The 27,993-nt window shown below is 58.3% G+C and overlaps 1 protein-coding gene across 2 annotated transcripts; it reads right to left on the bottom strand.

Moving 5' to 3' along the window:
- Positions 1-807: 807 nt before the first annotated feature.
- Positions 808-27,692, bottom strand: Epha8 (EPH receptor A8; the record flags this gene model as incomplete). 2 transcript variants are annotated; one of them, XM_013519449.1, is given in 16 exon segments in its annotated part: positions 808-2,655; positions 2,806-2,979; positions 3,250-3,440; positions 3,524-3,673; positions 4,424-4,633; positions 5,186-5,247; positions 5,511-5,696; positions 5,810-5,974; positions 6,691-6,758; positions 7,394-7,487; positions 8,596-8,758; positions 8,823-8,947; positions 12,390-12,725; positions 14,874-15,029; positions 21,356-22,019; positions 27,628-27,692. In XM_013519449.1, coding segments are annotated over 16 exon segments (2,924 nt in total), but the record flags the coding sequence as incomplete, so codon positions are not given.
- Positions 27,693-27,993: the final 301 nt, after the last annotated feature.

Raw genomic sequence — 27,993 nt, 5'->3', positions numbered from 1 at the left:
AGGTGAAACATGGCAGACTTGAAGTCAGACAGCTCTAGCTTTACGTGGCGGTGGTGGTGGTTCTGGCACATGGCACACTAGCCTCTTGGAGCATCTTTTTGCCCCACTGAGTTCTCCATTCCCACTCTCCCAATTTGAGGCAGTCCAAGGGTGAAGACTTCCCTCTGCCTTTACCTGCTCACCTCTACAGCCGAGGGGAATCTGCCCCCAAATGTCTGAGTCACTGGCTTCAATGGGCACAGCCGGCTCTGCTCAGCTTCTGTGTCCTGCCCGGCTTCTGATGCCACCACTCCGGCTCCACAGCTATGCCTTCTGCCCCACCGCTGAGGTGGGTCCTCAGCTTCTTGACGTAACTGCGGACCTGCTCGCCTTGTCTTTCCTTCCTGCCCTGTGGTCCTGGGAAGTTGTTCCCATAAATGGTTCCTTCCATCAACAAGTGTCTCCTTCCCCAGCAGGACTCAGGCAAGGGCACTGCCCAGCTGCAAGGACTGTGCTGTGGTGGTGAGTGCCACTTGCGTCTTGAGAGGCAGAACGTATTTGCAGGTGCTCTGAGCAGAGCACGGGCTTCGGCGTCTGGCAAATCGGGGTTCTGATTCATCCCCCAACCCCACGCTTGATTTCAGGCAAACTGATCCAGATGAGATTCGGCCCCCACCCCCATGAGTAAAATGGGTGCACTGTTCCACTTCTTGGGAAGGACAAGGAGCCCAGGAGGAAACAGTGACCGGGATGGTATGGTGTGCACAGGGTTACCCTTCCCCTCCGGCAGGGACGGAAAACATGGGACACAAGCAAAGATGAGGCAGAATTTATTCTCATTGTGGGTAAGTTCAACACTCAGGCTGGGGACCACTGAGAGGCAGACCCCTGGGACCCGAGGGGGACCCACACGTGGAGCAGGGGCCACACTTCAGCAAGTGCCAGGCCCACGTACCCTGTAACAGTGAGGATCCCAAGCCCAGAAACCGGGTGAGTGGGGTGGGGTGGGGAGGAACACAGGGTCCTCCCCCCTCGAGTTCTGACCGTGTTTCCCACTTCCATAGGAAGGAAGAGCAGCTCGGCTATATAGTAATATAATATATAGAGGTGGAGAGAGCTGGCCGCGGCACCTGGACGGGCTGAGACTCCCCAAATTATTGCAGAAGGGAAAGGGAGCTCAGTGCTGGTGTCTCGCGGGGTAACTGTGCTGGCTATGGGGAGGAGCTGGGCAGGGGCTGGAAGCTGGGGGACCCCTCCCTCTGGGTCTGGCAGGGGACACGGGGGGGGGGGTCCCCTTGGGCTCTGTCTGCCAGACTTCCCTGGGATGGGCCTTTCTCACCCTTCGTGCTTTTTATGTGCTTTGAAGACCATTTTTGCATTGTCAAGAGTGAGGAAAAAATATTCTGACATGGTAGAAAAGAGATATTTACATACCCTGGTGGGCCGTAAGGGGGGATCAGTCGGGGGGGGGGTGCTTCCCAGGCCCCTCCCTCCCACCCCAGCTGGCTGCCTGGGGAGGTGAACGGGGAAAACGAGCCGCGGGTTGGGAGGCAGGAGGCTCCAGCTCTGAAACTCGGTTGCTGTGTGACCTTGGATAAGGTGTACCCCTCTCCAGCCCTCAGTCTCCCCGTATGGTACAGAAGGATGGGGCAGGGGTTGGGGTGGGGCTGGGCAGTGAGGTGTTGGCAAAGAGGCTTCCACGGGAGGAGACCTGGGTGCTGGAGGGGGCATCAGAACCAGACGGGAGTCAACAGCCCCTTGGCCCCAGCCAGGCAGCCCAGTCCAGCCGAGGGCGTCTTGAGTGCCCTGCCCTGATGCCTATGAGAAAGGTGGCCAGAGGGACTGGCCAGGAACCCTGTTTTCCTGTGGAGCAGCAGTGGGAGCCAGGTGGAAGCTGCAGGTACCCCCCAGCTGGAGGGAGGCCCCGGACCTGAGATACCGCCGGGGATGGGTTCACCTAGGCGGGGGCCAGGGCGGGCCCAGTGCTGGTGTGGTTCAGAAGCAGCCTCTGGCTCCGACCTCCAGACATGGGGGTTGCGGGTCAGAGCCTCTGCTCAGTGCCCGTGGTGCCGGGACCCGGGCAGTGCCACACTGAGTTCCGTGCGCACATGAGTGAGTTCCTGATTCATGACGCATCGCCACCGTCACACGTGTGTGGCCCGAGCCCCAACAGACAAGCACACACGTCTAACACTTGCACGGCGTGCTGGGACCTGACCGTGGACACACAGGTGAGCACACGTTGCCCGCTGCACCCCCACAGCACACTCATGTACACACACGCACATGCACGCACGAGGCAGGGGCCACATCTCTGTTGGACTCTGCGTGTCGAGGCCCTAGGCTCTGGCAGAGAGGAAGCCCTCTGCCCCAGGAGGCAGCTGTCCTGGCCATGCTGGGCACCAAAGGCCCAGCCCAGGCGCGTGACTCTTGTGACTCCAGGTACTGCAGCAGAGCCTTCGCCTCCCTAGCTCCTGAGAGCGGGACAGAAAGAGCTCTAAGGCTGTTCTGACCGCTGCGCATCTGGTCCTCTGACAGCTGGCATGAGCCTATGCCCCGAGTCAGAGGTGCCGGCGGGGCCCCTGGGTGCTGGTCAGCTGGGCCCTCATGGTCTGGATGCTGCCCAGGATCTTCTTCTGATGGCCCATGAGGGTGATGCCCAGGGCGCGCACGTCCCTGTGGAGGAAGCGAGGCGTTGACCAGGCTGACCCGGGAGGTCTGGGGCCAGGAAGACAGCCCTGTGCCTGTCCCCTAGAAATGCCCTTCTGCAGGCCCTGCCTCTGCCCGGTCCCCACCCCCCGGGCGCCCCCAGCACCCTTCACTCACTGAGCGTCCATGCGTAGCACCATGCCCAGGGAAGAGTAACCGCCGGCGGCGAAGTGGTCTCGGTACCGGCCCATGCGGATGGAGTCCAGCCAGTCCCCCACGGTGAGGCCCCCGCCGCCACCCCCGCCCCCTCGGAGGTCAAAGCAGCTCCTGGCGAAGGCAGGGGGCGGGCACCTGAAGCACAGGGCCTTCTGTTAGTGGCCTGCCAGGGCTGTGGTCTTCCTTGGGGACCCTGACACTGGTGACCCTCAGCTTCCCTCCCAGCTCAGCAGTGGACACAGGGTTCTCAAGGCTGGATCCCAGGGGTCAGGGGATGAGCCCAGGCTGGGTCTGGCTCAGGGGTCAGACCAAGCAGTCCCAGAGATGGGATGAAGTCCAGGCATGATCTGGGCCAATGCTGGGTCAGCCACTGGCCCTTCCCAGGGCCGGGTCGGGGCAAGGTACCTGCCAGCTGTGGCCGTGGCTCTGAGACTCTCCGGGCTGCGAATCAGCGCATCAAGGACGCTGACGATGTGTGAGAAGCGAGGCCGCTGGGCCCGGTCTTTGTGCCAACAGTCGAGCATAAGCTGGTGCAGGGCTCGGGGGCAGCCCATGGGCGCAGGCAGCCGGTACCCCTCCTCCACAGAGCTGATGACCTGGAGCGAGCATGGCACTGGGCTCAGGCTGCGCCTCCCACCAGGGCCCCAGGTGCACTGCCCAGCCCCCGCCCCGCACTCACGTCCCGGTTGGTCATGTTCCAGTAGGGCCTCTCGCCGTAGGCCAGCACCTCCCACATGACCACGCCGAAACTCCACACGTCACTGGCTGAGGAGAAAGTCCGGAAGGCGATGGCCTCTGGAGCCGTCCAGCGGATGGGAATCTTCCCGCCCTGTGACAGACACAGAAGGGCTGAGCAGTTAAATCTGGGCTTCTCCCCTACTCTGAGTCAGAAAGCTGAACTCTGGGGTCCTGTCTGTCAGTCCAGTAGAGGAGACATGGCCCCCACCTCTGGAAACACTGGTCCTGAGGGGAGGGCCCGCCTCACAGAGCCAGCCCCTGTGAAGACAGAAGGAAATGGTGTGCAGAGCGCGTGGCACGCAGTAGATGCTCAATGAATGCCAGTCAATGGGTCAAGGCCTGAACCATGAGGGAGTGCAGAGAATAGGCCTGGCCACTTTTCAACTCCTCCTCTCTCCTCTTGCTTCTCTTTATTTCTTTGGTCCCAACCTCCCTTCTCTGGGGAAACCCGATTTAGAGGCCCAGTGGGAGACAGCTAAGGGAGAAGCTGTGTGAGTCTCCTGCTTAAGGGAGCCCCAAGGTATAGCAAGAGAAGTCCCACTCTCCACAGAGCACATGGGAACACAGCTGGTTTTGAAGACAGATGTGGCATCTGTGTATGATTTGGAGGAATTGACAGCTGGGACCAGCCTTGTGTGTCCCCAGGCAGCTGGTGACCAAGGAAAGGAAGGGAAAGCTGTCCTCATGTCCCAGAGGGGGAGATTCCCAGAGGGAGAGATTCTGAGAGGCAGGACTCACGCCCAGGCTGGAGGGGAGCCTGAAGCCGCTAACCTCAGGTGTGGGGGGATGGCGGTGCCCTGGGAGAGCCATCTTGCCCTGGGGGAGTGTGCAGGCCACGCACCGTGGTGGTGTAGGCAGCGTTGGGGTCATCCTCCAGCACCCGGGAGAGCCCGAAGTCGGACACCTTGCAGACCAGGTTGCCGTCAACCAGGACATTGCGGGCAGCCAGGTCTCGGTGGATGTAGCCCAGGTCTGAGAGGTAGCGCATGCCAGCACCCACTCCTCTGAGCATGCCCACCAGCTGCATGATGGTGAACTGTCCGTCGTGGATCTGCAAAGGGGCACGGCACAGCACGGCATGGGATTGGTGAAGGCCTAGTGAGGTGCCTGGCCCCAGGCCAGGTGTCCTGCCCACACGGGTGATGCTCGAGAGCGGAAGCAGCTCTTTGCAGTGGTGCATAGTACTTCGCTGCTTACAGAAACACTTGCAGTTCAAGGGTCCCCTGGGCACTCTTGGCAGCCCTGTGAGGCAGGTGGGGCAGCCATGACCTCCATTTTGCAGGAAAATGGAGGCCTCATAGCACCCAGCAAACACACAGCAAGGCAGGAGGTGTGAATCTAGCCACCTCTCCCAAGGTGGTGGTGTAGGCAGCACCAGATGCCCACAGACACCCCTCTTGGCCTGGGGGAAGGGGATGGGAGCTCATGGAGCAGCAGGACTTCCATGGTGGGGGCTGGAAGGCGCCTGAGGCTGGCCCTGAAGACCCCTCCTTGTCCCTGTCTCCCCCTGCTCCAGAGGTGATGGGTACAACATCTCCCATCAGCCATCCTGGACTCCCGACTTCCGGTCTGGTCCGTGCAGCAGTGAGGCCTGGACACGCACCCTCAGGAAGGCATCCAGAGAGCCGTTCTCCATGTACTCGGTCACGATCATCGCCAAGCGGCCTGGATGGGAGAGGGAAGATGGTGGCTTTTGGCAGGGGACAGGGCTGCTGATCAGAGGCCCCAGGAACATGCCCCACCCCGGAGCTGGGTTAGCACTGAGGGTCCTGGGGAAGCCTAGGAGTCCCAGCCCAGGAGTCCAAGCAGGGTCATTTGAGCATCTGAGCCAAGGGCGCAAGGGCAGGGAAGAGGGCACAGAGGTGGACTCAGAGCTCTCTGCCCAGGAGAAGCCCTGCAGAGTGAGGCCGCCCTTGTCTGGGACCTACCACGGGTGACAACGCCTTCCAGACGGATGATATTGGGGTGGTCGAACTGGCCCATGATGGATGCCTCACTCAGGAAATCCCGCCGCTGCCTCTCTGTGTAGCCAGCTTTGAGGGCCTTGATGGCCACAGGCACGTCCTGCTGCCCCGGTACCCGCAGTCGCCCATAGCAGACTTCTCCAGACTCCCCTGGAGACCCCAAAAGGGGCAGCTGGGAGAGGGCAGTGGGCCCCTGCTGCTCTCCCCAGCCTCTTACCCTCAGTTTCTCTCTCCTCCTGGGCCCCCCTCACCCCCAGGCTTACCTGAACCGATGATTTTCTCGATGTGGATCCTGGAGGCCTCAATCTCTCTGGTGAAACCACGGCCCGCCCGACCTGGCTCCTCGTAGGTGTGGGGTTCTGCATAGAACTGCGGCTCTGGCAACTTCCCTGGGGGGTGGTGCAGAGGCAGGAAGACAGGTGGGGGTGCTGGGGAGCCGGAGGAGAAGGGCTGTCAGTGGGTCCAGGGGGGATTTCTCTCTCCCAGCATTCCCTGGACCTGGGGTGGGTCTGGGATGGGATGAAGGGTGTCTCTGGGAACCCCTGGATGTGATGGAAAACAGGAGGTGCCCCTTCAATGCATGCCAAGTGAAAATGGGGTCTCTATAGAGCAGCTCTGGGGTCTGGGTGGCTGCGTGTCTGTTGTTTTCTGGGGTCACTTCTAGAGTCCTTGAGAGCTTGCCAAGCTGCTCTGGATAGGGACAGGGCCAGAACCAAGGGTTCTTCCACAGATGCCAACTCACACTGACAGTGGTTTCCTGGAAGACCAGTCAGAAGGATTCAGAGGCTGTATTCTGCCCAGTGAGAATCAGTACTGTGACTGATCCTAGTGGGCACAGAAGTGGGGTGCAGGGATATCCCCATATTTGCCTTGTTTTCTGGGGGTCCCTATAGAATCCTGAAAATCTCCCTGTAGGAGTTCTTGTCCAAGAGTGTAGCCCCGGAAGTCACTGTCAGTGTACACATCCACACTCTTCTCTGGTGAGAGGTCTCCAGCATCCTTGAGGCTGTCTGGGTGTCACCCAGGGGAGCAGACTGGCACCTGGTATCTCTCTCTGGGGCCCTGGTCTTTCCTGTGGGCACCCATCCCCTTCTGACCTGGGCCCCCAGACACCCCTTGCCCCAGGCCTGGGCCCTGCACGCACCCTGCCCACTCTGGTAGTGCATCTTCTCCTCGTCAGAGTCCTGGAAGGCCTTGCTGTAGCCACAGTGCCTGTGGGGACGGTCACAGCAGGGGCAGGTCAGGGCTGCCCTCTTTGATCCCCTCCCCCTGATAGGCCAGCTTCTGCCCCTTGTGTTCAGGGCAGAACCCCCACCCTCCAGACCTCATCCTACCCAGCTGAACTGCACGTGACAGTCACACAGCAGTGTGCAGTCTACGCAACGCCCTCAAGTCCCACTGACCCTCACAGCAAAGCCCATTAGACATGGAACCGCCCCCAATTTCACTCCACTGTGTGGCCCTGGCAAACCCTTCCCCTTCCCTGGCCTTGGTTTCTCCGTCCATTCCATGGGCCTTCTGACCCCTGCTGTCTGAGATCCTCAGCCCCATCCATCACTATCCCATCTCCGCCTTCCTCTGGAACAGAGTGGGAGAGGGGACAGTGGCTGAGAGCATGATCCTGGGTTCATGTCTCAGCTCTGGCGTCTATCCACTGTGTGACTTCTGAAAGTAATTTAACTTCTCTGGTCCTCAATTTACTCCCCTGAAAAATGAAGCCAGACAATCTCCGCCTCCCTGGACTCTTACTGAGATTAAACAAGATAATGTGTTTGTAAGTGAGTGGGGTGGGCATAGGCAGGAGGCACAGCACTTGGGAAGAGCGGATGGAGGCTAGGACCACGCACCTCTTTTTGCAGATGAGCAGGAGAAGAAGTACAACCAGGCCTGTAATGAGCGTCAGGCAGATCCAGACGATGGTCCGGGTGTCATAACGGGGCCCTTCGAGGTCAACAGGATGAGGATGGGGCTGCTCAAGCCCTGGTACCCACAGCCCTCCCAGCCTGCCCGGGGCCCCCGTGGGCAGCCTCTGTGGTTGAGGTCCAGCCCCCACCTACTCTCTTCCAGCTTCCCCCTCCATTCCTAGGGCTGCCTGGCTCCGCAGTGCCAGAGTCCCTGCTCCCAGAGCTATGCAAACTGGGGAGAGTCACTTCACCTCTCTGAGCACAATACAGGTGAGCACAGAACACCTGTCCTGACTGTCGCTCTCACAGTCCCGAGGTGGAGTGGGCTGACAGCTGCACCTGCAAGCCTGACTCACCCTCCCACAGCCCTGCCGGGACAGCCTAGTGGTATGTGCATTTTCAGATGACGAAACCAAGGCTTAGAGAACTCGAGGTACTTCTTCCAGGCCACTCCGTAAGTGGCACAGAAGGGGCAGGATGTCCACGTCCAGTCCAGTCTCAGGGTGGGTGGTGTCAGACCTTTTGAGACACCCAGGGGCCAGGGAAGTGGCAGGTGACTGGAGGCCGCGGTGGGGGAGGGGGCAGCCTCTTGAGCCAGCGCTTCTCAGATCGCAAAGCCTCAGACCCACCCTGAGGCTGTACAAACCCAGTGCCGAGCCCCCACTACCAGGGCTCCTGAGTCAGAGGTGAGAATGAGCATCTCCGATGACGATGCTGCTGGCCCCGGATCACACCTGTGGACTCTTGGGGACTGGCAGTAGGATGATAGAGGAGAACGACCTGGACCTGGGACCCCAGACCTGCCAAGTTCTACAGCCCTGTGACCTTGGACAAACGGCCTTACTGCTTGAACTCTCACCTCCTTCTAAACTGGGGATGCGGGCAGCACTATCTCAGAGTCGCCTCTGGAACGCTTTACAGGGGTGCCCTGCCCCTGGCAAGAACATCACAGGCTGTGCGGCTCACCGATGCTTAGGAAAACCCAGCGGGGGGATGGAGCTGTTGCCTTCTGCGTGGCCTCAGACAAGTACCTATCCTTCTCTAAACCTCGGTTTCCCCCTTGTAAAAGTGCGGACAGCAGACCCCTTGGAGACGGCACTCCTGCGTGGCGCTGCCCCTTCCTCCGCCCCGCCCCTTGCACTCACGGGGTTTCCCGGTCTCCACCTCCATGGCCTGGCTGAAGCGGCCGCAGCCCGCCGAGGTGCGCGCTCGCACCTGGAACACGTAGCGCGTGCCCGGCTTGAGGCCCGACACGGTGGCCCGCGTGGTGACCGCCTTGAGCGTGGAGTAGCTCTGCGTCTCCTTGTCCTGCGGGAGGGGCGTGGTCAGCGAGGCCCCGCCCCGCCTCCCGCCCTCCCCGGCCGCCCGCTACCTTCTCGTAGTACTTGATCTCGTACTCCAGGATGATCCCGTTGGGCTGCTCGGGCTCCTGCCACAGCAGCGACACGCTCGTCTGCCCGGCGCGCTCCTGCCGGATGGCCACCACCTGCGACGGGGCTGGGGAGCCGCGGCCGGTGGGTGGGGGTTTCGCTTCGGCCGGTCCTCCGCGCCCCCCCACTCCGCCCCCCAGGATCCCTCTTGCTAACCACCCAGCCCAGCGCCCCTGTCCACACCACAGCCAGGGACTGGGTCAGTCCCGGGTCTGCACAGCCTGGCTGCGTCTGGGATGCGCCGTGGGCTTAATCTAGTCAGGCCTGGCTGCCCGCCCCGGGCCTGGCTGGAATAGGCACTCTCGCATTTCTCCCACCTGAGCTCAAGGATTCTCCGGGTCACACCAGGTCCCCCAACTCGCCATCACCTATCCTCCACCCGCTCCTGTTTTCTGAAGGGTGGTTGCTGGGAGGTGTTGCATACAGAGTCTGCCAAGGTCAAACTGGAAGAATTGCCCGAGGCTGCAGCCCTGTCCTGCCCTCTCCCTCACACCTCCTCTGTCCCACACTCCCATGTCACCCTGCTCCGCCTGGCCAGTTCCTACCCATCCTGTCTCCCCAGCATGCCTGGGAGCTCCCTGAAGGCAGAGACTGCACACAGTAGGTGCCCAATAAAAGCTGCTGGATGACTGCGACTTGGGAAATTAAGAAGCAACTGCAGAATTGGAGGGGTGTAGTACCCTGGAATCAGCCTGCCTGCGAGTGCGTGTGGGTTCACAACTGGGCTCCCTCTCTCACTAGCAGGGACCCCAGGTAAGTCTCAGGCTGTCTCTGGGCTACACGTGGGCGGATCACTGTTACAGTAAGGACAGAAGAGACTGACCACCACCCCACCCTCAGGAAAAGCAAGGTCAGGGCCGGGAGGGCTCAGCGTTCACGGCTAGTGTGGCTGGAAAGCAGTGAGCCCGGGGAAAAGCGGCAGGGTCAGCTGGAAAGGGCAGGTGGCAAAGTGAATGTGTCCTCAGTCGGAAGCCATTTAAGAGCCCAGGGCCTTGCACATGCTAGGCAAGGGCTCTAGCTGAGCCATATCCCCAGCCCTTTATAAAACACTTAAGACTGGGTCATTAAATTGCCCCTGGGAGCCAGGATGGTCTCCAATTATCCTGCCTCAGCTTCCTGAATAGTTGTGCCTGGCTTCACTTATATTTTTAAAGTTTACTCAAGATGTGGCACACAGACCCATTCATGGGATGAGGCGGAGGGGCTCGTGGATGGTCCAGGCGACACGTGAGGGGGCACAGACAAGCAAGGGCTGAGCGTGGAGTGGAGGTGGTCGCTGTGAAGGAGCCAGTGAGGAGAATGGCTGTGGGGCTTGAGTGGCCCCATGACCAGTGGTGCCCTGTCCTAAGACCAGGCCCCATGGGAGGAGCAAGGTAGGGTGGGGCTTCTGTGTCAGTCATCCGAAGGGAGACAGGAGTGTGCACCTCAGGGCCGGGGATATAGCTCAGTGGCACAAGCACCTGCGTGGCAAGCACAAGATCCTGAGTTCGATTCCTGATACCAAAAAAAAAAAGTATGCACCTGAATCCCCAAGACAGGCCTGCACCGGTGACCGAAGCTGGGGCTGTTAGTACGGAGGTTGGATTCAAAGTGTAGGTCACCTCGCAGAGATAGCTCTGAGCACATGGGAGAGAAAGCAGGGTCCTGGGGACCCCCAGCCCTTGCGGGCTGGCTGAGAAGTAGGGCAGCTGATGGGGACACAAAAGCAAGAGGAAGGAGCACTGCGGGGGGAGAGAGGAGCCCACTGTACATGCCCAGGGTGCTGCGTGTGGGTGAGGAGAGGCGCCTGGCAGGGCTGCTGCCAGAGACCTGAGGGAGGAAGTGGGTGCAGCGGGCACGGCAGCGCCAGGAGGTTCTCAGGGGAGAGGAAGGGTTGGGCCGCAGGAAAGGAGCGAGGTTCAGGGGGACTGTGGTTCTCCTTGTAAGAACCAGCCGGCTTGATGCTAATGCTGCTGGTTCTGCTCTTCCTTTTGCCCCGCCTACCCGCCCCCTCTCTCAGTGGCCCTGTGGACAGGCAGCAGGAGCAGAGCTCTGAGCACCAGGCACGCAGGTCTGTGTCTCACGGTGGTGCTGGAACCTAGCACAGGACCAAACCCCAAGTAGCTGCTCATGGAGGGATCTCCCGGGCTGGTGTTCCTGTTTATACCGAGAATGTCCCCCAGAGCCTCATGTGCTCAGAACTGGGGCTTTGGCAAGATGACTGAGTTATGGGGTCCATGACTGACTTGCTGTTAAGAGGAGGGCCTGGCTGGAGGAGGGTCACTCGGGGTGTGACCTGGAAGGGTGTCTCTCCCTGCCTAGCTCCTCTCTTCTCTCTGCCTCCTGGCTTCCCAGGAGCAGCTTTTCCTCACTGTGCCCCTCTGCCGCACTGTCCTGCTTGGGACCCAGTGGACTATTGGACTAAAAATGTCAGCCACAGTAAACCTCTCCTCCTTAAAGCTGTGGGTGTTGTGTCCCAGTGACAAAGAAAGTGACTAAGACCGTGGGTGAAACTGGGGCGTCGGGAGAGGCAGCCTGGATTCAGAGATGAGGCTGCTTCACTGGGGGAGGAGGAGACCTGGGTTTGCGTGTTCACTGCTACTTTCTATGTGGACAACACCGGGCAGCTTTCTGAGCCTCGGCTTCTCCCTCGATGTCCAAGTGGGAATCTGTAGAGCTGGGAGGAACCTTTGGGGTCCTCGTCACATCAATGGTGGCCGTTCACAGGGAAGCTGCCCTCAGCGGTCTCTTAGATCAAGCTGTCACCTGACAGGACCCACCAGAGTTTGGAAGGAAAGCTTCCAGGGGCTGCATTCTGCCCAGCGACCAGCTAGCAGCAGATAAATGGCTGAGGGCCAAACCAGGGTGACCAAAGCCGTCCCGGGGTGGCCACAGCAGCTGTGCTAGAAAGTGATCATCAAAGTGGTTTTATTTTTTGATGGCATTTCTTGAGCATGGACCATGGGCCAGGTGCTGGGCTAAGTATTTTGAGTCTTCTCTTTTAAGCCTCCCAACAGTACAGAAGGCAGGTACTATTTTTCCCATTGCACTCAGGCAAAAGCGGGGAAAGTTCTGGAAGTCAGGCTTGTGGCGGCTTTGTGAGCTGCCCTGTGCTATCTATTCCTCCCACTCATGGAACACGTTCTTTTTTTTTCTTTCTTTTTTTTTTTTTTTTTTTTTCCGTACTAGGAATTCAACCTAGGACCTTCACACTGAGCCATATCCCTAACCCTTTGTTTGCTTTTCATTGTGAGACAGGGTCTTGCTAAGTACCTAAGCAGCCTGGGCTAGGCTTGAAATTACGGTCTGCCTCAGCCTCCCTCCCAGACTGCTGGGATTACAGGTGTGCACCACCATGTCCGGCTCATGGTTTACTTTTGTAAGGGCCTGAAGTGCTCCTAGCTGTGGGTCCTGGTGGGGAAGGCAGGGCCCGGCGGGGCAGCCACTTGCCCCAGGCCCATAGCAAGACCAAGTATCACCTTGATCCTGGGCCTGGGAGTGGAGGCTGGGGATGGAGCGTCTCCACATACCTGCCTGGTTTGTAGTGATGTTGACCACGGCAGCCTGGCGGGGCTCGGGGCTCAGGTCAGACACACCGTTGACAGCCTCAATCCAGAAGGAGTAGTTGGTGTGGGCCAGCAGGTTGGCGACCAGCAGGCTGGCCTGCACCAGGCTCTTCTGCTGTGGCACAAAGCGGGTGCCACTCCCACATGCCTCACAGCGACTCAGTGTCCACGGGCAGCGGCGGCACACGGCGTTGTAGGTGATGTCACTGCGGCCACCTGGGTCCAGGGGAGGGGCCCACTCCAGGGTCACGGAAGTCCCATTCACACTGGATATCAAGTTCACTGGTGCTGAAGGTGGCCCTGGGGAACAGAGGATGACAGAGGGGTGAAAGGTATTTCTTTGGGCTGGTCCAGTCTCCACACTAGGGAACACTCCTGGTACTCAGACCAGGAGTTCCCCACAGGAAGGGCACCATCATACACAGGGCTCCTTGAAAATAAGGTCACGTCCACTCTGTCCTTAAAGCTCCCTGAGGATAGAGGCTGTGTCTCTGCCATCAGACTGGTATTAGGGTCTGGGCCCCGGAACTGAAGCTTCTGCACCAAGCAGGGCCCATAGCCTCTGCCAGAGCTGGAGGAAGACCCAGTCCAGGGAGCCCAGAGCAGCCTGCTCTCCTGGTTATTTGCCCCGTGTGCATCCCCTCACCTTCTGTGCTGGATTTAATGTAAACCTCTACTGAACACTTGTTGTGCAATAAAGTGGGGCCCAGGAAATCCCCTGTGTGTCCCCTCATGGCTGTGTATGCCAAGCAGCCTCTCCCCAGCCCCCAGCACGAGGCCCTAGTCCGGGCTGCACGATGACTTTGGACAAAGAGAAGCGGCCACCTGGTTGGGCAGGGCATGGGTCCTGGTGGGGCAGAGCTAGGAGGACTTGGGGGTGATGGGGACCCCAGGCCTCAGAATCCTAACTCTCATAGCTCTAGGCAGGAATGTGAGGTCTTCAGCAACTAGAACCGCAGGATCTCAGACTCACGGACTCTTACATTCTGCAGAGAAGAGGAGTTTGCAGTCAGGAAGGTGTGGAATACTAAAAGCCCAGTCTTGCACAGTCTCAGGATTTCTAGGACTGTAAGGCACTGAATTACAGGGTTTGGAAAGAGACCGGAGTCTAGCCAGCTGTGCACAAGTGCCCACCCCTGAGAGCTGGGCTCACCTTGCTTGAGGAGCCCACGCTGTCACCCTATCACGCAGCTGTCTTTTCTGCCTGACAGCTCCCGTGAGGGGACACTGCACAGGTGTGGCCAGCATAGTGGAGGGCAGGAGGGCACATGTGTGTGCCTGGCACACAAGGGTGTGACTACGCCTGTCCCCTCACAGGACGGTGCAGGGGGCCTGAGGCTGGGTGATGCTGGGGGGGGGGCCGAGGCCACAGAGCCAGGACTGGTAAACGCAGCGCTTTTCATGGCCAGGGTGGGCTGTGGGCAGCCACTGTGGGGCAGGGTGAGGATGGAATGGAGGAGCCGTAGCACAGCCCACCAAGACAGCGGCCCTGATGGCATAGGCAGGCAGTCGATGGAATCCGCACGTCCCCGCAGGTGCACAGCACCGGCACCTGCTCTCTAGGCCCACGCTTCCTTGCAAGGCTGGGCGCGCACACGCACTCCTGTACCTGCTGAGCTCACTAGACACGTATCTGAGCGTTGAGCCCCCTCCAGGTACGCTGATGTACATGCATGCCCCCAAGAACCCTTTACATGCACACACTGCACACTCACACTCAGGTATACAAACACTGTGCAGGGGTCTTCACTCAGACACACAGTCACACCACCCCTGTGGCATCCTGGGGCACACACAGAATCTCACACACATACTCCTTGCACGCACTCAGGCACGCACCACACACACAGGCAGCACCCAGCACACAGCAGCTCCAATGGCCCATCTAGGATGATGGTGACGCGGTGCTGCTCTGAGTCCTCTGCACCCATAGGTCAAAACCTGGCTTATTCCCCATCACCAGGATGTTAGGGTCAGAAGATGACTAAGCTAGCTGGGCATGGTGGCGCACACCTGTAATCCCAGCACTCCGGAGGCTGAGGCAGGAGGATTGTCACAAGTTTGAGACCAACCTGAGCTACAAAGTGAGCTCAAGGCCAGCCTGAACTGCATAGCGAGACCCTGTCTCAAACAAACAAACAAACAAACAAAAAAAGCAGAAGATGACCAAGCTGCCCTCTGCTGGGAGGGCATCTTCCCTCTAGACTGGCAAGGAGAAACCAAGGGAGGGAGGGAAAGATCTTCCAAGAAAGACAGCAGGTGACACATGACAAGGGGCTGGGAGTCCAGAGTGGTCAAGGCCACTGTTGAGTCACAGTCCTGTCAACCCCAGGCCAGGCTCTGGCCCTACAGAACCCTGCCTTGCACTATCCACACAGTACTGGGACCTGGTACGGGTGCCGGCCCAGGCCATGGCTCCAGGCTGCTGGGGCCTGTGGTAGTACTCACGGGTGCAGGCTGCAGAAGGCGGGTCCAGGGCTGCACGGTAATAGCTGAGGTCACAGCGGCAGGTCTGGGCAGCAGGGGCTGCAGAGTGGCTGTGCGGGGGGCAGCGGGCACACAGCTGGTCCCCAGGGGCTGATTTGTAGAAGCCCAGCTCGCAGGCTGTGGGGAGAGATGGCAGCTGCGGGTGAGCAGGCCAGACCACCCTGGCAGGCCTTGGGACAGCTCTCCCTGGGACTCCCAGGGAGATAGAGACGCAGATCTTTCTTCAGCATCACCCAAATCTACCCACATTTGCAGATGGAGGGACTGAAGCACAGAGAGGGTCTGTGACGTACACAGAGCTAGCTGCACAGCATGCTGAGAGCAGAGCTGAGTTGGGGCCTTGATACTGAAGTCATAACCCCAAAGTGGGCAGTGAGCTTCTCAGAATTCCCCAGCCCCTCCCACAGTAGGCCTTCCCACCCCAGGTCCAGCCTCAGAGTCTGTCCTTCATGGGACACTGGTTCTTAAGGGTGACATCAGGGAGCTGAGAATCAGAGAAGCCAAAACCCTGGGCAGGACTGTAAAAGCTATGCAGGGAGCGTGACTGGCAAGGAGACATGCGGAAGACCCCTGGTCTGGAGACAGACCCACGCCCTCAGTACAGATTCCCACCCCCGGCGCCAAGTGAGAAGAGCCGACGCCAAGGCCAGGTTCCTCAGGTAAGCCGACCAGGTAGGGAACGCAGGCTTCTCCCCTGCCAGATCCACACCATCGCTGCCACCTCACTGCCACCAGTGACCTCACTCCAGCCACTGTCACCTGCCTCCTCTCACACCTGGGTGACGGCAGCCTCCAGCTCTCCCTACCTCACACCTCCCAGCTCACCAGCAAGATCAGTCATCAGCTCCGCTACTATTAGGAGCACCGCCCAGGACCAGGCTGCCCCGGGTACTGAGTCACAGCCCTGCACGGCAGTCGTGGGGCCTCCATGCCCAGTTAACAAAGCTGTGATGGTGTCCAGCGGGGAGATAGCGGATGCCTGGAGGAGGGAGGCTAAGTTGTAGCCTACAGAGTAAGAACAAGCCAGCCATGCAGAGTGGAGACACCATAAGTTGAGGGAATCTCTAAGACGTGCACCTTGCTCTGTCATTGTCTGCTCAACCCCTCAGGGACTTCCTGCCTAACGAGAAAACCTGGCATCCAAAGCCTTCCCAGCTGGACCAGAACCTACTTGCAGCCTCCTTCACCCTCATCCTTAGCCTTAACTGAGCCACCGGCAGCAGGATGCTCCCTGCCTCAGGACCTTTGCATGTACCATGCCTAGTTCCTGAGATGTCGTTTCACTTTTGTCCACCTGTTGAATTCCTCTTTCAATATTATTTTTAGCTATCCCTTCCCTGCAGCATTCCTGGGCCTCTCCATGACACACACATGCACATACCTACACACCTACACAAACACCCATGCACTGAACATACACACTCTGAAGCCACCATGGCCCTCCCTGTGCTGCAGCCCCTGCTCCATCTGTTACACCACAGCTACACATTCTATCTGCATGTCTCACTCTCCTCCTGGACTGGGAGACCTTGGGGGCAGAACCTTGCTCACCTTCCAGTCCCCAGCACCTGACACAGGGCTGCTCAGAGCAGACGCTGCTTAACATTCTGTTTTCCAAATGAGTGGACCCCACCCCTGTCTTCTTCGTGCACAGAGAGACCCCAGGGCCTCAGGTGGTTCCACCCGGCCAGGCAGCACCCAGCTGCACCCTTGGAACTGAAGTCCTTCACAGCGGGGACAGCAGGAAGCTTACTGGGGTTCTAGTACAAAATCCATCCTCGGTGCTAGAGAGTTTTATCTGAAAACATCACTTCGCAGCATTTCTTCTTCAGATGTCGATTGGATCTTCTTTTTATTGTAATAGCCAAAGCCAGGTTAATCGCTAAAATTCTATAAACTTCAGAGAAAACCTGGACTCAGGAGAAACAGTAACCCCCTACGGGGCTTTGGAGATGGGGGCCGAGGAGCTAGAAGAGGCTAAGCAGCTGCCAGAGTGGGGAAAATGTGCCCTGGTTTTGTGGCACCTCGTCCCACTCCTAGGGAGCCCGACAGGGAAGATGTGCGGATTCGGGCCGGGGCAGTGCCCGGCACCTACTGCTACCGTCGAAGGTAGCTGTCATCGGTGTGACTGCTGGGCAGAAGAAGAAGCTGCTTCCAGGAGCTCTGGCGCCTTGCAGGGTTCCTGGCCTGTGCGGAGCCAGGACACAAAGCCAGGCTGGGACACTGCTGCCACCCCCTGCCACCCACCCACCCACACACACACACACACACACTGGCCTTGCAATGCCCTCCCCTGAGCTTAGAGGTGGCTGTTCCATTCTGTCGCTCACCAGGCGGCGGTTCCCACACGCTCAGCTAATACCCATATGGCTATACCATGTCAAGGCCAGATTAATCCACGCAGTGAAAATAAAATAATCTTTAATAAGAATACTAATCACCAGGCCTGAGGGAGCCCGGACACCTGGTGGCTGGGCTGGGAACTCAAGGCTAAGACAGATGGAGTAGCTCTGGGCTGGGGCCTGGCCCTGCCGCCGACCCACGATGCTTCCGGAGTCTGTGTGGCCCACACTCTGGGCCCTGGGCCAGGAGGGGCTCCTGCCCCTGCCGAGGGCACCTTGCCCAGGCCGCCTGTCAGGCCAGCAGCTGCCCGTGGCCCCAGCCACCTCTCTGCTCTCCCCTGCAAAGAGCTTGAGATTTGACAAATAAGGTGTCCGCCAGTGGACGACCAAAGGAAATTAATTCTAAATCAGATTTTAAACACAGTCAGGAAGGCAAAAGAGTTCTTTGTTCATGCTCCCCCTCTGAAATGAGGCTCTGATATTTATAGAAAGATGATTAGGGCCGCAGAGGGTGATTTATATTCTGCGTCCAGGTGACAGGAAAGATGGCAACAGGGACGTCAGACCTCAGACTGTGCTTCACGTGGGGAGACTGAGAGTCTGTCCCCTCTGGAAGAGCCGGGGACAGGAGGAGAGCAGCTAGCTGTTAGGGGAGGTCACTGGTTCAGGGCCCCGGCAGTGTGAGGAGCTTTCTGGTCGGAGAGCTGGGAGATTTGAGATTCCATCAACCACTCCTCGCTGTACATCCCCAGGCTGGTCACTTTACCTCTCTGGTGCAATCTCAGCAAGGCCTCTGCAGAACCATGCAATGTGAGGGTCTTTCTCTTTGGGGGCGTCACTGTCTCCATCTGTGACACTTTCTGGGGGGCTCTGAGCACAGCTGAGAGAATGGAAACCCAAGGTGGGAGGAAGAAAGGTTGTGACCCTGGCTCTGGCTGCAGGACCCTTCTCTTATTACCAAAAGGAAGGGCCCAGGGGAGGGTGAGCCAGCGCCCCCTCCCAGCCCTTCTTCCCCATGGCCTACCCAGAGAGCAGCGGCAGGAGGTCCTCAGACTGGCTGGAGCCCATGGGCCTCCAGAGGGCTCCTGAAGACCCGCTCCGGGAAGGGTGGAGGGCCTGTCTCAAGTGGCCAGGAAGGTCCCCACACTGTCCCCAGCTCCTGCTCGGGCCTGATCCACCCTGCGCTCAGGCTGTCCATTGGGGAGATGCTGGGGCTTTAAGAAGTGGGGGGAGAGGGACAGGCTGGGGTTGCCAGGCCCAGTTCTGTGTGCAGCGCCTCAGTCTGGGGCTGGGCGGTTCCTTCCAAACGGGGTGACACAGACAGTCACAGAAGTCCAACAGGGCTGGAAAATGTCTCTCCTCGTGTGACCTCCAACTAGCATTCCTTCCTGAGCTGTTCTGCCTGCACCGCACTATGAATTAATATATTTTATAAAACCTGTAATTATCTTGCAACTAGCATAATTATGTTGTATTATGATTTAAATGCAAACTTCAAAATATTCTACCATTCCCTAACCCAGCCTCGGCATTTCTTTATTCTTTTTTATTAATGGGCCGGCACCAGGGAATAAGCCTGGCCTTGGCCTCTCCCAGCCTAGGGATGTTCTGCTGCTCCCGCCTTGGACTTTCCTGCCCCTGGTGTGCTGTGGACCTGAGGCAGGACGCCTTCCCGCTCTGGACCCCTCTCCCACCACGGCAGCCCTTCCTGAGCCCACCCCTGACATCCTGCCCACAGGCTGGTGGGTCTCAGGGCATATGGGACAAAGTGCTAGATTATTTATGCTCCCTCAGAGCGACCTCAGAGCTGGGGGTGGCGCTGACCTTGAGGTAATGAGGCGCTGACCTTGAGCAGGTGTGCACTGGCCCACCTGATGTCACACTTGATGCTGTGCCTGTCACTAACCTGTGAGTGTGACCTGGCAGGAGGACAGTAGGCTTGGAAGAGGGTTTGGTGGTCAGAGGAAGCGGTTCCGGCCTCTGGAGCCCAGTAGCCCGGGAACAGATCCCTATGCTGCTCCTAAGGTGAGGGCCTCACTGGCTCTTGTGTGTACACTGGGGCTACAACACCTTGCTGAGAGGCTGCTGTAAGGACACGAAGCTCTGTGAACTCCCCAGAACCAGGGACTCCCTGCCCAGATCCCTGGTGCCCAGGACACGAATGCTCCAGGGAGTGGATAACTGACCTGATGTATACAAGGAGTCATGAAAGTCCTGCCCATGGCAGACACGTGAAACCTGTCACTAAGGTGCTTTATTATCCCTTCAGAATGAAGGGACATTGAGCCAGTTCTGGCCAGACGCAGGCCGGGATGATGCTGACAGCCTTCACCTGCACAGAGCAAGAGAGCTCTGACTGCAGGTCCCAGCTCCACCTCTCACCTGCAGTGAGACGTAGGCAGGTGCCACTACACCTCATGCTTCAGTTTCCCCACCTGTAAGGTGGAACTGTACTCCCTGCCTTGCTACAATGGTCAATGAACTCGGCGTGAGGCATCTCCCTGTCAGCTGCAAAGGCGACAGGGTGGTCAGTGCCGGCCAGCAGCAAGCCGAGGGGCACAGGATGTCTGTGACCAAGACCACAAGAGGCCAGCTGTCTAGACAGCCGCTGTGGGCAGAACAAGCCCAGAAATGGGCACATGCACAGAAGGCGCTCTGGGGCTTAGAGTACAGGACAGAAGACTTGCAGCAGCTGGGGCCACGAAGAAAGGGTTCTCAAGAAAGCCAGAAGGTCTGCAAATGAGGAAGAGCTGGGGGCAGAGACCTCTGTGCAGGACGACTCCCAGCTGGGCACAGAACTGCCTGTGTGTGGCCCCGTGGTATGAGACTCTACCCTATTCATTCCTAACAGTGCAGAGAGTAGAACAGGGAGGTCGAATTCCCCTTCCCCCACCTGCAGCCCCCAGGCCCTGGGACTCAGTGCCATATGTCACCGAGAGTTTCTAGAGACAGGCTATAGTGTGTCCCTGCTCACCTCTCCCGCCTCACCTCCCCAGCACTTTATGAATTTTGAGACAGGGTGTCACCAACTCACTAAATTGGGCTTCAACTTTTGACCCTCCTGCCTCAGCCTCCTGAAGAACTGGGATTAGAAGCATGCTAATCTCTCTTGATCCCTTCATGGAAACATGTCCTCCCCTGCACCTCTTCTGCCCTGGGAACCAAGGGGCTCCGAAGCCCAGATTTCTCTGTGCCTGGGTGGCTGAGTGGCTGTGTGTCCCGCCCTCAGGGAATGAGGCAGGGAAACGAGGCCGAGCCCTGTACCAGCTGGATACCAGCTGTCTGCCCACAGATCTCCTGCTCTCAGGATGCCCGGTGACCACACACGCACACAGCATGCACACTGCCTGGGGTCTAGGTTCCCCTATGCATGCACCTGCTTCCAGGCTTGACGTGGGTGCCCCCCAGTACATCCATGGGCACACGCTGGTGCAAGCTGTGGGCCCTCAGGTGTCCTCAACAGGACCTGGCAATTTCCCCACAAACACAAGCAGCATGAACTAGGTGGCCGGTGACAGGCCCAACCTACACTGCTCCCCCAGCTGTCCCTGCCTGATACCTTCACAATGCCCCTTACCTGCACACATCCACCAGGGCCCTGGTGCACGTCCCTCCACTCCACTCCCTAGAACTTTAGTGATTTCCAGCCCAGACCCTATATTCAGACTCGTAGGTAGAAATCACAGTTTTGCTGCTTCCTAGCTGTGTGACCTTGGGCAAGTTACTTCGCCTCTCGGGTGCTTCAGTCTCTTTGTCTATAAAACCAGGATAATAACAGTTCCTATTTCCGAGGGGGTTCAATGAGTTAAACCATGCAAAGTGCCTACAACAACGCCTAACCTGAGCTGGCTGCAGTATTGTTTCCTGGCTTAGGCGCACACCCAATCACACAGGTTCCCTCAGCTCTACCCCTTGGCTGGCCCTCTCTCTTCCCCCTGCCCCCAGGCACACAGCCGACCTGGTGCACAAAAGACCTGCCTCCCAGGTCTAGCTGTCCTCTCGGGTGCTGCGACCCCACCCCGCGCCGCAGACCATGGTGTCCCCGCCCCCTCCCCGGAAGTCCCGCCCAGACCGAGCCCACCCTCCGCGGGGCGTGCTCACCCACACAGGCATCCCGCCGCTCCTCGTAGCCGGCGCTGCACACGCACTTGCCAATGGGCACCAGCCACTCGCCCTCGGCGCTGCAGTACATCTTGGGCGTGTCCCGCTCCTCCGAGTGCCGCACGCACTGGCCCCGCACCTCCACCAGCGAGGATGAGTCGGCCCCGGTCACCGCCTCCGAGAAGGCCGCCAGGTTGCGCACCATGGCGGGGCACTTCTTGTAGTAGATGCGGAGAGAGAGGATGGCGAGGCAGGCCCCGATGTCCTGGAAGGCCAGGTAGAAGCCGCGCTTGCTGAGGGGCCCCACGCCACGCACCTCCGTGTTGAGTTTGAGCCGCCGCACGCCCAGGTCAGCGCCGGTGAAGCTCTCGTCAGCCGCGATGGTGTCGATCTTGAGGAACTGGCTTTCCTGCGTGCTGGCACCGAGGTCGCGGTCAGACTCCAGGTAGTAGAGATTGAAAGTCTCCTTGCAGGTGCCCAGCACGCCGGGCATGCTGTTGCAGTCACGCAGCGTGAACTTGATCTCAGCGTAGACCCGCCGAGCGCCGTCTCGGGGCACCCAGCTGGTGCGCAGCCAGTTGTTCTGGTTGGGGCTCATGACGTTGCACACCTGGTACGTGTGGATGGGATGGAAGGACTCGTCCACCTCGTTGATGGAGTCCCACTGCGGGCAAAGAGCACAGCCCCCTGAGGGAGAGGGCCTGCCCTCCTGCCAGCCCCCACATCACAGGACACACATGCTGTGCAGGGAGCCTGCAGGGTGAGTGGGGACAGTCACAGCTGCCAGGTCTCACAGAGCACCTGTGACTTAGGGACTGGGTACAGGTGAGGAAACAGGTTCAGACTCATTGCTAGGGAGAAACAGAGCTGGCCCTGGCACTCCTCCGGCCTGCCTGATGCCAAAGCCTGACCTGTGTCTCTGAGTGGCCTTGTCCATCACTCCTAGAGGAGGGGATGTGCTTAAGAAAGCTGGCAAGCTGCTTCCATTATCAGCTGCCAGCCGGATCTTGTAACGTGTGAACCTGACGGCGTGCAGTGCCCTGCATCCTCCTCCGATCCCTCCTATATTACTGCTTGCTGAGTGACAGCCTGACCAAGGACTCGCTCTGCTCTGCTGTTCTTGCTGGCCCTGCCCAAGGCTGGGGACTCCCGGGCTGGCTTGGGTCCAGTCAATGAGTCCCAGGAGGCAGGGGAGGCGGGTGTGATTGCCTCTGTACTGGTTGCTGGCCGAGCACGAGTAATTCAGGAAGAGACCAGGCACTCTCAGCAGAACAGAAAGGCACCCCATGCAACGGGAGAAGATATTTGCAAATCATTTATCTGATAAGGGATTAATATCCAAAGAAAAACTGAAAAACTCCTTCAACTCAACCACAGAAAACAAACAACCCAATTAAAAAATGAGCAAAGGACCTGAACAGACATTTTTTCCAAAGAAGATATACAGATGGCCCAATCACACGTGGAAAGATGCTAAGCGCCACAAATCGCTGGGGAAATACAAATCAAAGCCACGACGAGGTACCACTTCATGCCCAGTGGGATGGCTATTATACTAAAAGGAGAAAAAACAGAAAACAACAAGTGTCGCTGAGAATGCGAGGAAAGCAGAGCCCTCGCGCCGTGCCTCTGTGCAGCCTCGGTGGAAAACAGTATGGCAGCTCCTCCAAAAGAACTAAAACGAGCATTGCAAGAGGATCCAGCAGTCCTGAGTCTACACCCCAGAGGACTGAAAGCGGGGCCTTGAAGAAGTGTTTGCAAACCCATGTTTGCCGCAGCATTATTCACTGTCGCTAAAAGGGGCAGCTAGGAGTGTAGCTCAGTGACTCAGCCCTTGCTCAGCATGTGTAAAACCCTGGGTTTGATCCCCAGAACTGCAAAAAATTAAGTTTAAAAAAAAAAACGTTAAAAAGGGAGCACGTGGAAGCAACCCAAGCGACGACCAACAGATGAATGGATAAGTAAAATGCGGTATTTACATACAACTGGATGTCATTAGGCCTTAGAGAGAAAGGAAATTCTGATACATACTACAGCTCGGATCAGACCTGAAGACATTATGCTAAATGAAATAAGCCAGAAACAAAAGGACAAACGTTGTGTAATTTCACTTATATAAGTTACCTAGGTTAGTCAGATTCGCAGAGATCGAAAATAAAATGGTGGTTGCCGGGGCTGCGGGGAGGGGGAGGGAGTTACTGTTTAACGGCACAGAATTTCCATGTTAGCAGACAGGAAGAGTTCTGGAGATGGGTGGTGGCCACGGTGAATGTATTTCATGCCGCTGAAGGGTGTACTTAAAAATGGTGGAGACGAGCTTGGCGTGGTGGCACACACCTGTAATCCCAGCACTTTGGGACACTAAGGCAGGAGGATCACAAGCTTCCGCCCAGCCTGGGTAACTGAACAACAAAAAATAAAATGCCAGAAATACCTCCTGCAATCAGGAGGCTCCAAGTCCACCAGGCAAAGTGGTGTGTGTTGTGGGGTCGGGGGAATCTCACTGTATCTCATTGTGCAAGGTACCTGGTTGTGGGCACCTGCATGTTCCACCTGCTGGGCTGCCCTGGGTGGGGAGGAAAGAGCCCATCTCGGCTGCCCTGCTGGTAGGAGCAGACACTGGGCTGAGTCCAGAGGTCCCCAAGCGGAGCTGAGGGCAGATGCTGGAGTCAGCTATGCCACACACACCACCGCTTGACCTTCTCTATTGGGCCCCCGTGTGCAGCTGCCCTTGAACTAAAGATTCTATTGCTTAAGTGGGTTGGAGTGGGGGCTGGAAGACCACCCCTCTTGGTGCTTTGAGGCTCTGTGCAGTTCTGAGCCTGTTCCCCAAGTGCTAGAGTGGGAGCCATGAGTGGGGCACCTTGAGTCTTTGCCTGCCTGTCACACTGTCACAAGTCCCTCCGTCTGTCCTCATGAGGTCTCTACTCTCGGGATCCATCTCTGCAAAGAGGGGCCCCGCCTCTGCAAGACTTGAGATGATGCAGGGAGGAGATGCCTGCAAAGTGCTGAGCTCGGACCTGGCACAGGAAGGCATTTCTTGGTCAGGGGACAAATATGCTCCTGAACTGGCAGTGACTCCCAGGCCAGCCGCCTGCCTCCAGGGGTGCTGGGGGAGAGGTCCTCGTCCAAACAGGCACTCAGAACACCTCCCTCGCCTGCACAAGGCTGTGCTTCCCGTCCTCCTCCCACAAAGGAGCGCTGCCCCACACCCTACACTGCAGCCAGAGCCTCCGGGTAGCAGTGCGCCACATCTGGGGTTAAAGTCATTGTCACAATTAATGGAACACCAAAGAGCCTGCCAGCTGCTCCCTGTCTGTTTCCTGCCAGGGCCCTGGATAAATTAATCAGCTCAATCTGAGTCCGCTCCAGCCTCTCCACGAGTGCCAATGGCCTGGCCCAGCCTGCCAGCTCTGGGAACTGCTGTGGATGCCTGGAGTGGCACAGATTCCCAGAGGCCAAGGGCAGAAGTGCCCTGCTGACCACCTGTGGTAGCCTAATCCATCCAGGATGCCACTCCCACCCCTACTGCCCCTTGAGAGCCAGAAGCTGACTTGAGACACTGTTCCCCCAACTTTGTCTTCCTGGAACAGGATTTGGCAAGCTAGCTGTGTGACTTTGAGTAGGTGACATCCCCTCTCTGAGCTTGGGCTCCTCATCTGTGAAATGGGGTGGCTAATGCCTGCTCCTTCTGTCTGTACCAGGAGGTAGTGAGGATCAGGTACTACCATGCCCCTCCCCTCAGTAGCTGCTAATTTGCCAGGCAAGGTGCAGACTACCTGGTGGGTGGAAGTTCCAGGAACAGGGAGGGAAGCAGTGTGGCTAAGCACATGGATTCTGGCCCCAGCCTCCCCTGATGCCAGCATGGCTTAACCTTGCAGGGACCCAGACTTTTATTGGTAAAGTGTCTTTTTCGGGTATCTCCCCACTAGTGACTGCTGCAGGTTCTATGATGGTATAAAAGGGGGTTGAGGCAAGGTCAGTAGCCAGCCTGAATCGCACTAGCATCAGCAGGCAGAGCTCTGGCCATCGGAGCCCAGCACCCTGCTCTTTGGGTTGGGCATTGTCTGATGCTAGTGGCAGCCCTGGATGACCTCTGAACCCAGACTGCTGAGCTGAGTCGAGTCAGAGGGGCACACAGAACCTCCAGGGCCAAAGACTTTTCCAGGCTGGGCAGGAGAATCCCCTGGAAAGCACATTAAACACAGGACTCCCTGGGCCCTCCCTGACCTCGTGGGCAGGGACGCCTGCACGTTTCTCCTGCAAGCCTGGCTTGGGGACCAGGCCTTGAACTGCAGCCTCCTTTCCTCCATGAGCAACACTGGTCCCCACAGTGACTGAGCCTTGGCTCAGCGGACCATGAAGGACTGCCCCCCACTTCAGTGAGGCCACAGACTAGGCCTTGCCACGTGCACTTACAGTGTGGAGAAGGAACCCAGGGAAGGCTGGGGCCCAGCGCAACATCACCGGAGCCTGCCAGTGATGGGCAGGTTTTCTCACTGCCCTGAGCCTCAGCATCCACCTCTGTGAAATGGGCCCTGAATATCTGGAAGGCTTGGTTATGGGGTTACATGTGGCATCCTGACTTGTCAAGAGCTACGTGAACTTGTTATTCTTTGTTCTAAATTCTAAATAAAATGAGAGGATGCTGTACCATGGCTTGGTGTTCACAAACAAAATGTGCTTCAGTTATCCCAGTATGATGTCCAAAACACAAGTCCTGCAGGGTTCCCATCCACTTGACACCCCAGCTCCTTGTTACCCTAAGGCCAAATACTAAGCGCTGTGATAGAGACCCCAGAGCCAGTCTAGGGCCAGCATGCCTCTCGCTAGCCACTGGGACTATAGAAATGCCAACTCAGCCAGCAGTCGGGCAGCGGGGGCCGACCTGAGCTGGGTTGGCCCCCGTCACAGGCCACGTTGGCTTCCATCACCAAAGCCTGCCTTCTTCTCCCTCTAGGGACAGCCACACGGAGATGAGTTTCACAGAGGAGGAGACGCCCAGCCCCAGGCCCAGCCTCTGTCCTCAGGCAGGACTGGCCCACACAGGCTGCCCCTCCGATGGTGAGAGGAGGGTACCTGCACAGTCAGCACCCACTGGGCCCTGCCAGCTCCCCAGAGCCCTAAGCACAGAGGGTGGTGATGGGGGCTCAGCTCACTGCTGTCTGCTAAGGAGACCTCAAGAGAAAGGAGAGCAGGGCTCTGTCCTGACCTCCAGCCCAGCTGAACATATCCTCAAGTCAAGAAAGAGACCCTTCATAGGCATAAGCCTTGGCACTGTTATCGTTACTGCTGCTAGCATTACTGTCCCTCTGTCCTCAAGCCATGGAAGCTGAAAATGTCTGTGAAAGAAGTCAGTGTGCTCTACACGCTCACATCTGTGCTGGGGACGGGGATGTGTGTGCGCGTTTCTGAGCACGCTGGTGGGAGGACACGTTCGTGACATGATAACCTTAACACACACTAACCATACCAGTGATGAAGCCTCTGCCTAGCGAGGGTTCGCTGTGTGCAAGCACCGTGCTGAGACGGGTGAGATCCCATCACTACCACCCTCCAGCGCCCCAGGCGGTCCTCACATGCCTTTCCTTTCCATAGATGGGATGGGAGGGGAAGAAGTGACCGGGCCCCTGGTGCATCTCACCGGGCTCTGCTACTGGAAAGGGGCCATGGTATTGGGAAAGAGAAGCAGAGGGCATGGGGTATGCAGCCTCCTCCCTGGAGCCCTCTCCCCCGAAGGTGGGAGGGGCGTCTCAGTGAGCACGGGAGCCACAGGGACTGGCGGCCTGGACCAGACGGGACCAGGCAGCCTGGCCGTGGCGGGGGCTCTCGTGTTCCCCTGTGGTCCTGACAGTGAGAGAAATATTCAGGCCTTGAGTGGCCCAAGCAGCTTCTGGGGAGGGCATGGCACCTAGAAGGGAGACTACACCTGACCAGGGCCCTGCTGACCCCATTTCCCTGTCCCTGGTGACCCTGGGCCTGGTCTTGGCGGGTTATGACCCTGCAAGCCCAGGCCACAGACGTGAGGATCCTGCATCTCAGGTCTCAGATATGAATCGGGACCCTAAAGCCAGAGATGGGTTTGTAATCCCAAGGATCATTGTCTACTAAACTGTTAAAAAAGCAGCTGCTCTGTCCCCAGCTGCTGTGCATCCTTGGGTCAATTCCTTCACTTCTCTGGGCCTCTGCTTTCTTTGGATCTCCCTGACGCTAAAACTCTGCAGTGCAGCCTCTCCCTGCTCACAGAGGCGCGACACTGTCCCCTCACTCACCCCATGAGCCGGATACGTGAGCCAGCCCCAGTCTCCATGGATGGTCGATGTGTCCAACAAGTTCACTGTAAAAGAGGAGACAGGAGGGCATCAGGCCCTGTGACCCTCTTCCCAGCCCGCAGGAACAGCCCAGGCCACCACGTGGGCCTGTGCCCCGCCCCCAACACAGCAGTTCACCAGCTCTGCTTCCCTGAGAGGGACAGACGCACTTGGCCCCACCTCCGACACCCACCCCGATAAAGCTGCCCAGAGCCAGGCTTCTGGACTGGGGTGCAGAGCCCTGGCTCTGCCACGTCGGAGCTGTGCGGTGTGGGGCAAGCCCCTTCACATCCCAAGCTTCTGTTTGCTCCTGAGGGTGGTCCCTGT

The sequence above is a fragment of the Chinchilla lanigera genome, unplaced genomic scaffold (genome assembly GCF_000276665.1).
Source record: "Chinchilla lanigera isolate Chin_1 unplaced genomic scaffold, ChiLan1.0 scaffold00051, whole genome shotgun sequence".
NCBI classification, from domain to species: domain Eukaryota; kingdom Metazoa; phylum Chordata; class Mammalia; order Rodentia; family Chinchillidae; genus Chinchilla; species Chinchilla lanigera.
Note: the sequence above shows the minus strand (reverse complement) of the source record. Positions and strands in the feature narration are given on the sequence as shown.